The 12,554-nt window shown below is 45.8% G+C and overlaps 1 protein-coding gene across 6 annotated transcripts in view; it reads left to right on the top strand.

The window, feature by feature from the left end:
- The window catches only part of PARN (poly(A)-specific ribonuclease), a 165,309-nt gene that overhangs the window by 95,894 nt on the left and 56,861 nt on the right, over nucleotides 1–12,554 (top strand). For all 6 annotated transcript variants that reach the window (XM_056534485.1, XM_056534488.1, XM_056534487.1 and 3 more), the window contains one exon: nucleotides 965–1,051. In XM_056534485.1, the coding sequence (XP_056390460.1) occupies nucleotides 965–1,051 (87 nt within the window). The remainder of the gene's footprint in view (nucleotides 1–964; nucleotides 1,052–12,554) is intronic.

Here is a 12,554-nt window from a genome sequence, read left to right on the forward strand (position 1 = left end):
AGAAGTTCAAGTAATTCCTCCGACACAACTGAAGCCAAAAATATAATGTCTTATTCTATACTTGGAGAAGGATAAACCAGGTTTTAGTAACTGTTCTGATGCTGGTGTAAACTTCATGTGTTGGAGATCCTTTTGCACTGTATATTCTTGATCTTTCCTTCACTCACAAACACACTATTGTACACTTTGCCAGTAAAGGGAGGTTCTGACTAGTTTTTGCGAACTGCACAATTGTACAATAGGTCCTGATAAAGGAACACACAAAAATATGCTCAAAATTTTTTTCTCATCTGAAAAGTGGCTAAATTTCCAGATATGGGTTTTTCATTAGGTGTAGTATAAATGAGCAAAATGCCTCTAACATTTCTGACAATATACAGACAAACAAGGTCTTGCAATGGTTAAAAAAAAAAAAAAAATGCCTGGAGGCAGGATAACAAATACTAAAAATATGTGAGAATTAATGTCAACCAAATACAAAAAATATGTGAGCAGTTATGTCAACCTCTGAACACTATATTGCAGTCTACATATGGAATTTATCTAAATAAGAAACATTTGCATATACATTGCATTACTTCAGTCTTATCCTAAGTTACTGCATGTATAAAGATGCAAAGCTACATTCACAGTTCAGCAGGCAGCTGCAGTGTCTCAGCACCCATGCTTTCCTTTTGAAGGAAGTAGTCTTTTTCATCAGAAAGTAGTATGAGGGAAAAAAAACTTTGCTCCTTGCTTGTTCAGACCAAGCTGTGCCAGTGGGAACCAGCAGAATTGATTGTCGCTCTGAATATTAGTACAATCTATTTCTAAAGATAGGTACAAGGTAAGTAATGCAATGTCTGTTTAAAGATGTCAAACAGTAGTAGCATGTTAGCCCTACAATTATGGAGATTGTACTGTCTATAAAGACAAACAATGTAACTAAAGTGTGATCTTTGATATTTGTATTTTTGTATTCCAGTGCTCCCGAAACGTGATAATGTTCTCCACGTGACATTTCCTAAAGAGTGGAAAGCTAGTGACCTGTATCAGCTGTTCAATGCCTTTGGTAATACCTGTTTCTGCATATACACAAGTTTTATAGATTTGACATTTTTGCATGTCATTTTATTTACAGCTTAGCTCGTTTTCTTCTTTACCCGACCTTTAGCTCCTTATCCCCTCCTACAATATCTACATTGCCGTATTTTTATTTTATAATCACTGTGGGGTATAGATTTGCAGATATCTCCAACTGAAGTTCTCTGCTTTTCAGCACCCAGAATTATACAGGGTAGACTTATTTGTAGAAAACTTTGTGCCTGCCTAATGTTGCTCTTGCATAACACAGAAATATAAGGCGAGTTACAGTTCAGTCAGAGGTTGGAGATACAGGCACATGATAAACATGGGGAAGAGGGTAAGGAACACCTGCCTGCCCTAGTTGCACATGTTATCTAGTCACATTGTAGGAAATTTATCAACCTGTGTAGAGGAAAAGTTGACCATAGCAACCAATCAGATCGCTTCTTTTATTTAATTTTTTTATTTAAACGTGAAAAAAAAATTTGGTAGCTATGGGCAACATGTCAACTTTACCTGTACACTGGTTTTGATCTCCCCCATTGTGCCTGACAAGGTCTTGATGGCAATAATAAAGGAGCAAGTGTCTCTACAAACACAGCTTTACTGCACACACTCAGCTTAGGCCCCTTTCACACTGCCGTTGCGCCTCGTCAAGAATGGCCATTAAAGTCTCCCTTTTTTTTTTCTCCCCGACACGCGTTACACTGCCGTGTCATAACGGCATTGTGAAAGGAGCCTAAGCTACACAAAATGAGCTACAATACACTTTTTCAGATTTATCTTTCTATCCCAACCACTAAGCATTGAAAGGATGTTATAGTATTGGCTTTTTCCTCACAGATTCTGTTGACCCTATAATTATACAGAGTATTGTTGCACAAAAACACTGTAGAACTTGCAATGCATCTAGTGTACGAGCATGGAAAGCATCAACTACTCCACCATAAGTTCAAAGTTACAAGCAACACACAGACTCTTGATAAAAAAAAAACCATAAAAAAAACTTTGACACACGGATGGCGAGCCAAGCCTAGATGTGCATCATACATCAAAAACAAATGTGCAAGACTGTTAATACATTTCCCCTTACATTTTCATCATAGAAGGGTTAACCTAATTAATAAAAAAAAAAAGTTATACTTTTTTCCATTCTTTTGATCGTTTCTTGCAGTCATTCAGTAAAAACCTATTTACTTCCAGTGGATTAGTCTGTCCTTGTTCCTGTGATCACACAGATGTATGCCGCTGTAGAGCTACTGTACAGTTATCAGAGCTGTGTCTCGTAACAATTCTCGTCACATAACTATGGACAGATCACTTAGAAGGAAGCACTGAAGCTTCCTATTGAATAACAGCACAAGGAATTGATACAGAATGTTCTTTGGAAAACATAGGCTCCATGTGCTGAAAAATGACTACCTCTCTTTAAGAAATTGCTTAAATGAGATTCCTCCTGTTAGCTGTTAAAATAGTTCAGTTTAGTTCTTTAATGATAGAGTAGGAGACAAACAGTGAAGCTACTACAATTTCTTAATGTTGACCATCATTTACAAAGTCGTATTGTGGCTCTATGTGAGATTTTTTTGTTCTATTTTTGCACATAACAGTGTTGCCCTGTTTTGGCACTAAAATATGGTAACTTCATGTTAAATGCAGCCCTAGGAGGCTATTGCATTTTTTTTTGCATTTTTAAGTTATGTTCCCCTGATGCAGAAAGAGACTATAAACCCCGGACTGGTAATATAAGTAAATTTACAATGAACAATACTTGGCATCAGGGGCACATGGCTTAAAGGTACAGAAAACCTGGAATACCCCTTAAAAGAAGATGTCTCTTTAATATCATTTAGCACCCATACATGAAGCAGGTGATATATGTAGTCTTAGTGGGTTTCTGACAATGCCATTCATTTCTGGAACAAAGGTCTCTTTATGTATGGTAGGGCAGTGCATTTCTGTGATTGCTGCTCTGTTCATTGCTTTGGGACTGATGTAGATAGCATTGGGCTATTTTTGTCAATCCCATAGGAGTGATTGAAGAAATAGTCATGCAAGAGCATTGCCGCTTCACTCACTAGGTGACACTTGGAGACTACTGTTCTTAATATTACTGGAAGTCCCAGGGGTCTGACCCAAAGATCTCCTGTCCTCTGGGTATTAGTGGCATCTACCAAATTTAAGTAGATGTAGGCCCCACCTCTGGGATTCATGCTATTGTTAAAGGGGTACTCCGGTGGAAAACATTATTATTATTATTATTATTATTTAAAAAAATCTTAAATCGGATTTGTAAATTACTTCTATAAAAAAAATCTTAATCCTTCCAGTACTTTTCAGCTGCTGTATAATACAGAGGAAGTTCTTTTCTCTTTGAATTTCTTTTCTGTCTGTCCATGTCAGGAACTGTCCAGAGGATGAAAGGTTTGCTATAGGGATTTGCTCCTGCTCTGGACAATTCCTGACATGGACAGAGGTGTCAGCAGAGAGCACTATGGACAGAAAGAAAATAAATTCAAAAAGAAAAGAACTTTCTCTGTAGTATACAGCAGCTGATAAGTACTGGAAGGATCAAGATTTCTTAACAGAAGTAATTTACTAATCAGATTGACTTACTGGTACCAACTGATTAAAAAAATGTTTTTCCACTGGAGTACCCCTTTAAATGAAGATCCCTGACCCCTGTCCTACCTGGTAAGGTACTTTCCACTTGCAAGCAGAGAATGAGCCTTGGGCATGTAAGTTTGCACCTCTTTCCACTGACTTCTATGGATGTTTATAGAAACAAATTTCTGACACTTGTGCCCAACCTCCGAGACTCTTTTATTATACTTTTATGAATTGTTAACTCTGTAGTCTCTGAACGGACTCAATTTGCAGACAAGAAAACGTCTTTAAATTGTATGTAATAGGAGTGGAGAGAACGCAGCTACAATGATGTACTGTATTTGTTGCACTACTTTGGTACTTAAACCAAAATGAATGGGTCTTATCTGCTGGGAACATCTTAGGGATGTGTGCTTGCATGTATTCAGAGTCTTCCTGTGGAAACTTTAAGAATCAAATCGATAAAAATGTGCAATTAAATAAACATTAGCAGGGCCCAGCTGGAGTCCATATTATAGTTTGCTATTGCATTTCTTATTTCATCTTTTCATCTGGAATATAGGATTTCTTTAAGAAATTTGGCTCACACATAAACCTGTGCAACCGAATCTTTATGCCTTAGACATATTATGTTCTGATTACATTAGCTGTCTGACATTCTCAATTTACTTTTATATTCCACAGCAATGTAAAGGAAAGTTTTGGGGCTTGTACCGAGGATCTGTAGCAGTATGAAGAACATTTTTATTTAAATAGGCATCGGCTTTACATTTCCAATTTATATTGATTAGTTTTAGGCTAGCAGTGACCTCCTGGAAAAAGTTTAACTCCTTAATGACCACGGACGTATATTTACGTCAGTGGCCGGTTCCTGATCTGTGAAGCGCGCTTAGAAGCTTAGCGTGCTTCGTATCTGCGGGGACCCGCGGCTAATACCAAAAATCGCAGATCGGGCTGATGTCCTATTAACCGTTTAGACACCATGATCAAAGTTGATTGCGGCATCTAAAACGGGGGAATATGCTGCCGGTAAGCTCAGCAGAGCAGTTCGGGACCGCCGCAGTGAGATTGCGGCATCCTGAACAGAGAACAGTGGGAGGCTCCCTACCTGGCTCCATGCTGTCTGATCGGCGTTTGATTGCTCCAAGCCTGAGATGGCATAGAATTGAGCAGTGTTGGCAATCAGTGTAATGCATGTTATAGCCCCCTATGGGGCAGGTAGCTCTACCCCTCTTCTTCCCGAGCTCAGCGTGGGAATCTGGGGGGGATCAACTGAGGGAGGACTCTCTCCCTGCTGTCTGCGCTGCCTCCAGAGCTCCCGACAGGGAAGGCTCAGCGCCTTTCGGCTCTTCTCCGCCTCCCCGGAGCGAGTCCTCCAAGCCATAAGCAGCTGGGATTGGCTGCTCTATTCCACCGCTGGCTGGCCGAAGACTCTGAGGACTCCCCCCTTCTCCTTCAGAAGGGGATCGGTGGTCTTGTTTTCTCCCCTATTGTGGCTGGGGGGGGGGGGAGAGAGATGGCTTGCTGGATGGGGGAGAGGGGCTGGCGGCAATGCTTGCTGGATGGGGACTCTGTCCATATCCCAGTCCCCTGCCCCTCTCCTGCAGAGCGGAATGGTGGGGTTTTCCTTCTCCTCCACATTCAGTCACCATTATGGAGCTGGGGGAGTCAACATACCACTGCCCCCTTGCCCTCTCCTGCAGGCAGGAGAGAGGGAGAGAGAAGTGAAAATAAATAAATATATATTGTTATAACGTTTTATTCTCACCAATGAGCTCCCTCTGGTGCAAACGTTGGGTACTGCATTCCTACAGTCAGCTCCATGTCGGCCCTTTTTACCTTTCTCATTGAGCCCGTGTCCACAGGTAGACCTCATGCGCCCCTTGGTGGTGGGTCATTTCCATGGCGGTATGCTCCCTTGGTAAACCCTGAGGATACCACACCTCTGTGCCTAAGGAGCCCATCATGCGGTTTTTCTTCCGGAAGGGTACTGGGCATCTGGAGCAGTGGTTCCCCCTCTGCCGGTCATCCATCGGGGAAGGATTTTTTTGGTGTGTGCATACACTTTGATTCCCTCCTCCACAGTTCACCAGTCTCATAGCGGCTGCATCCGCGGCTGGCATTCCGGTACCCCACTGCTAGGGCGAGGTGTCTGGAGGAACGACTCATTTTATATACTATGGACCCATACCAGTAAGCCAGACAATGGTCTGCGGGGTTTCCTCCGCCGCCTGTCATTTCTCTCATGGCTGATGTATCTGCGTCTGGAGTTCCGGTACCCTACTGCTAGTGTGGCTCGTGTTTCCCGTATGTCTTTGCTGGTGGGAGCAAGCTGACCATGGGTCCCTGCCGGTACACAGGTCTGATGCCAGACATTCGTCTGCATGGTCTCCTAGACTTCAAAGGAATGACCCTTTACGTTCAAGTAGCCTATTCCAGTCAATGAGGCAGTTGTCGGCATGGATTACTACTACATCGGATCACCTACTGTACATTGCCCACACCTTGGCGGAAGTTCAGTACAATACTGTGGTTCCAAGTGAGTGACCCCTTGTTTCTCCATGGGCCTCATACAATGCACCACATAGTGGTTCGCAGGGTCCCCTACTTTCCCAGGTCCCTCTCTACATGCCTGCTGCTCTCACTGCTGAGGGCTGGTAACCCCCTTTCAGTGTGGGGTTCTGAATGGGGGACTTGACTGCGTCCACGGTCCCTGTGCCATTTAGCTAGACTGTATGTCTGGTTTTCTAATCATATAGGTCACCTCCTCCGTTCCTGACGCTCCCTTGGCTGAAGTCTGATGGCTCACTTTCATGTGCAGTTCCAGACGAATGACCTTCTGGGTGCATTGGTCCTTTTATACCTGTAATCAGGTCACTATCTGCATGTTTCCTTTTCCCCATGCGTCATTTATTTCTTTAGTCTGTGACCTCAGTGCTGGTGTGTTGCACCATTGAGAGATGGGGTGCAGCATTTTCTGCGGGTTCTATGGTCCTCCGCAGCAACAACTGCACTCTCAGTTCCCCTTTCTGGAGGTATAGCGTTGGTCTGCTAAGGGCATCATTGAGACATACCATTGGGTGCTGAGCCAGTTTTCCATACTGCCGGATATTTGGATGTCGACGATTCCTTTAGTGGCTGCATTCTTGGTACCCCACTACTATCCTTGTCGGTGTCCCTTCATATGCTTTGGACACTTCACGGTAGAGCCCTCCTCCCCTCCTTTTCAGTAGTGGCTCAGGCGCCTGTTCTGTTGCCTTAGACCAGGGGTCCTCAAACTTTTTATACGGGGGCCAGTTCACGGTCCCTCAGACCGTTGGAGGGCCGGACTATAGATAACAAAACATGAATAAATTCCTATGCACACTTATATATCTTATTAGTGGGCTACCACTTTAAGTACACAGCACAGTTCCCCCCACATTAGGTTGGCAGTATAGATCCCCCACATTAGGTTGTAGTTCCCCCACATTAGGGTTGGCAGTACAGTTCCCCCACATTAGGGTTGGCAGTACAGTTCCCCCACATTAGGGTTGGCAGTACAGTTCCCCCACATTAGGGTTGGCAGTACAGTTCCCCCACATTAGGTGCAGTGTAGTTCCCCCCCCACATTAGGCTGGCAGTATAGTCCCCCAAATTACGTTAGCAGTATGTTCCCCCACATTAGGTGCAGTATGTTCCCCCACATTAGGTGCAGTACAATTTCCCCACATTAGGTGCAGTACAATTTCCCCACATTAGGTGCAATATACTTCCCCCATATTAGGTTGCCAGCATAGTTCCCCCACATTAGGTTGTAGTTCCCCCCCCCACACACATTAGGTGCAGTATAGTTCCCCCACATTAGGTGCAGTATAGTTCCCCCACATTAGGTGCAGTATAGTTCCCCCACATTAGGTGCAGTATATTCCCCCACATTAGGTGCAATATAGTCCCCCACATTAGGTGCAATATAGTCCCCCACATTAGGCTGGCAGAATAGTTCCCCCACATTAGGCTGGCAGTATAGTTCCCCCACATTAGGCTGGCAGTATAGTCCCCCACATTAGGCTGGCAGTATAGTCCCCCACATTAGGCTGGCAGTATAGTCCCCCACATTAGGCTGGCAGTATAGTCCCCCACATTAGGCTGGCAGTATAGTCCCCCACATTAGGCTGGCAGTATAGTCCCCCACATTAGGCTGGCAGTATAGTCCCCCACATTAGGCTGGCAGTATAGTCCCCCACATTAGGCTGGCAGTATAGGTCCCCCACATTAGGCTGGCAGTATAGGTCCCCCACATTAGGCTGGCAGTATAGGTCCCCCACATTAGGCTGGCAGTATAGGTCCCCCACATTAGGCTGGCAGTATAGGTCCCCCACATTAGGCTGGCAGTATGTTCCCCCACATTAGGCTGGCAGTATAGTCCCCCACATTAGGTTGGCAGTATGTTCCCCCACAGGCATACAGCCTCCAGCGATACAGTATGGCTGTATGCCTGTGTACTGCCCCATTTCAGTGTTCCGACCACCGCTCTGGCGACAGCAGGACCAGAGGATCGGTGGTCAGAACACCAAAGGGACGCGCCGCTGGTAAACACTTACCTACTACCAGCACGCGCGTCCTTGCGTCTTCGCTTCTTCTCTCCTGCTCCGCGCTCGGTTGCCATGGGCGCACGCATGGGACGTCAGTGACTTCGCTGCGTGCACCTGCTCCCGGCGGTCCCCGCGTTTTTAAAGTAAACGCTGGCCGCAGGGACTTCACAGAGGCATCCTTGTGTTCCGAAAGCATTCCGAAAGCCTCATGTGGCCTGCGGGCCGTAGTTTGAGGACCCCAGCCTTAGACAATGACCAGGATGGCTTAGTTGACGGGGGTGTTCCTCCCAACGCTTCTGTGTGGGCTTCTTCATTGCATTTGTAGTCCCATCTTGTACCCTTTGCCCAGCTCCAGTGTCCAGGTTTCAGTTCTCTTTGGGGACGCTAATGGCTCCTCCATGCCTTGATTTGCTTTTGCAGGGTTCCTGGGAGCTATGACCACCCAGTACCTTGACCGTTCCCATAGGGTGGCATTTCCCCGCCCCTACAGTACCTGGTGCACTTTGGCATTTCCCCTTGGGGATCAGGGAGTGACATCCCCAGCATCCCTTGTTTTTTCCTCCACCAAGGGGAACTTTTTCACTAAGCGCTTTCTTCTGCCGAGATATATATATACACACACACACACACACACACACACACACACACACACACACACACACTCTCTCTGTCTCTCTCTGTCTCTCTCTGTCTCTCTCTGTCTCTCTCTGTCTCTCTCTCTGTCTCTCTCTCTGTCTCTCTCTCTGTCTCTCTCTCTGTCTCTCTCTCTGTCTCTCTCTCTGTCTCTCTCTCTGTCTCTCTCTCTGTCTCTCTCTCTGTCTCTCTCTCTGTCTCTCTCTCTGTCTCTCTCTCTGTCTCTCTCTCTCTCTCTTTCTTTCTCTCTCTCTCTCTTTCTTTCTCTCTCTCTCTCTCTTTCTTTCTCTTTCTTTCTCTCTCTTTCTTTCTCTTTCTTTCTCTCTTTCTTTCTCTTTCTTTCTCTCTTTCTTTCTCTTTCTTTCTTTTTTTTTCTTTCCGTCTTTCCCCTACATTGGTGGGGTACCTGCCTGGGCCCCTGTGGTTTGCCCACGATTGCAGCCTGGCTCCCCTTCTGTTTTCTTGGTTGTCTCTGCTGCTCATGCTGCCAAGGCACACTCCTCTGTGGGAGGGGTTTATGCATTTATGTTTGGACCAGCGACAGCCCAACTAGCCACTGTCTGTTGTTTGGGTCCTTCCATTGCTGCTCTCCTTCCTTGGTGCACTCTCTCTGGAAGTGTGTGTTCCTCCTTCCCTTTGACAGTGTCAGTTGTGCTACACTGGCACAACAGTCTTTTGGAGTGACCTTCCTGTGCCCGAAATCTGGGAGCCATGGCTGGTTTTCTTTTTGCTTTCCCCTCCTTACTTCGGAGCACTCTGGGGACAGAGACAGGTTAGGCCCTCCTGCTTCTTTGAGCCTTAGTGATGGTTGCGGTCTCTGTGCCTCGACTTCTCCGCAATCCCCTTTGCAGGCGGTCTTTCTGTGCCCCCTTTCTTGTCTCGACATAGCCTTATGTCTCCTGGAGCATTTCGCAGATGTTGGTGATGCTCTCCCTACAGTTGTAGAACTTCCTGACTACATTTTACTTTGTCTCCTTCTTCGGGGTCCGTGTACTCCGGGGGATGGCTGGCAATCTGGTCTACCAGTTTTCGCCAGTCGGCGGTGGGTGTGTTTTCCTTCCCGCTGTTCAGGCTCGGTCATCCTCTGTCTGCTTTTCCCCCCGGGAGTTTGCACTGTTCTCTGGGATAGTGGTTTTTGGAGCCTACAGTTTTTTTTTTTTCCAGGTCTTAGTCTGCACCGTACCTCTCTGGAGACGGTTTTCACGTCTCTTCTTCTTCTTTTCCAACTGTTTCTGGTCTTCACCTTCACTGTGCTCGCCTTCGACTCAGGCGTCCGCAGCTCTTCCTGGTGTTTTCTTGCCTTGGTCTCTTGTTTCAGTTGGTGCTCCGTATGGGGTACTCCTGTCTTTCCCTTTTCCTTTTTTGTTTGCCAGCCAGGCTCTCCTTCTGTCTGGTTCTGCGCTTCTTGGAGTTGGTTTGCTTCCTCCTTCCGCATTGGTTACGGCCCATCGGTTCTCCGTAACGTCCTTTCTTGTCTCTCTGTGGCCTATTGGTTTAGAGTCTTTCCTAGCATGGTCTCATCCTGGTGTCCTTGTCCATCTCTATGGACGGTGGGCACTGCTGGACCCTTAGCTCCAGGCCTCGGTTGCCTTTTGGCCCAGGGTCCCACCTGCGATCCTTACGGTAGCCTGGGGTTCAGTCTCCAAACTGACCCCCTTCCTCTGGTGGTAGTTGTTTCCCACCCCAGGGACTGCTTTGGTACATGTGCGATGTGGAAATCCTATTGCCTGGGACATGTAGTTCCGGGCAGGTGCATTTTTTTATTTTTTTTATACATTAAGTCCTGCATTGGGCCAGCTGGGCTGGACTGACTTCCCGCTCTGAATTTATTTAAAATGCTGGCGCTCAGGGTGTATGAAGCGAGCCCCTGACTTGTGCCCGCTCCATACCTGGTGGCCCCCAACTGATTTTAGTAGCTGGGGTTCAGCTGCTAATAGCCGGTGTTCTGCCATATTTTATGTTTTGCCGTGGAATGTGTTACATGACTCAGCACTTTTCAGTGCTGGACTAAGACAGCTCCACTGGCTGACACACACACACACACACACACACAAACACACCTGACTTGACCACAAATATGCTGTCTTAAACACCGTTCCCTTCAGTGTGAGTTCGGCTACCACAGCAAGAGGATGTCTCCTCTGTGGCTGCAATGTTATTCACGTTGCGGATGTAATGTAATTGATACCCCGCTATGGGGACCGTGTGCCCGCTGGTGTCATAAGCTGAGCAACAGCGGCTGGCATCTCATACAGATCACCTGACGGGTGCATGGTCCCCATAACGGGGAATCAAATAAATCACAGCCGCAGCACGAATAACATTGCAGCCGCAGCGCTTCGGCTATCACAGCAGGAGACATCCTCTTGCTGTGGCAGCCGAACTCACACTGAAGGGAACGGTGTTTGAGACAGCATATTTGTTGTCACGTGACACATACACGCGCACACCACCCACATCCCCCCAGGAACCAAAGGAAGGGGGTAGGTGGGCATGTGTCAGCCAATGGAGCTGTCTTAGTCCGGCACTGGAAATAGCTGAGTCATGTAACACATTCCCCGGCAAAACACAAAATGGCAATACATTGGCGTACGGAGATCACCGCGGGCGGCTATTTACCCTTTAGATCAACTTTGACAGCGGCATCCAAAGGGACCTTTCAACCATTTCTAGCTGTGTAGTGGGATGGATCGCCCCCCCTGTAGAGCAGGGGGGGGGGGGCATCAACCAAAGCACAGTCATGTACAAAGTCCAGTAAGTAAGGGTGGGCTAGCACTCCTTTGTTCTCTCTCCTGTCCTATCAGACAGGAGAGAACACAGAGGAGTCCTATCAGACAGGAGAGAGGGCAGAAGAGTGCTAGCCCACCCTCACTTACTGGACTTTGTCCATGCCTGTGCTTTAGCTTTGACAAAGCCATGATTTTTATAAGCCATGATTTCTATAAAAAGGAAATAGTTTTTTTAATGAAGTATATTAGAAAGGTTAATGTTTTGCCAAGATGTAAAACATATAAAAAGTTTTCAAATCTGACAGTTTCGGATTAAGGACCAGGCCAATCAATCCTTTCATAACAAATGGCGAAACAAAAAGCAATATTTGTGGGATGAAATTGAAAATGGGTTGGGGGCTTTCGTTTCTACCCAGTGCATTTTGGGGTTAAAATTATACCTGATATTTTCTCTGTAGATCCATACGGTTACAAGGATACCCAATTAATGAAGGTTTTATTTTACTGTTTTAAAAAAATAACTACATGCACCAAAATTTGTAGGCTTAAAAATGTCCTCCTCTTACCCCTATAACTTTATTTTATTTTTATTTTTCCGCATACAGGGCTATATAAGAGCTAATTTTTTGCACCGTGATCTGTTGTTCTTATTGGTACCATTTTTGTTTTGATAGGACATTTCAGTTGCTTTTTATAAAAAAAAAAAAAAATTTAGGGTATATGAAGTGACCACAAATGTGACATTTTGGACTTTGACATATTACGTGTATGCCATCGGTGTTGTGGTTTAACTAGCCTTATATTTTAAACAGTTCGGACATTTATGCCCCATAGGGGGCTGTAACAGGCAATCTAGCGATTGCATACACTGTTGAATGCTGAGCTTTGGCTCAGTATTGATCCGTGTTGTTGGTGCTCTGCTGCTCCAGTCTGCCATGGCTGACCA

The sequence above is a fragment of the Hyla sarda genome, chromosome 8, assembly GCF_029499605.1.
Source record: "Hyla sarda isolate aHylSar1 chromosome 8, aHylSar1.hap1, whole genome shotgun sequence".
In the NCBI taxonomy this organism is placed as follows: Eukaryota; Metazoa; Chordata; class Amphibia; order Anura; family Hylidae; genus Hyla; species Hyla sarda.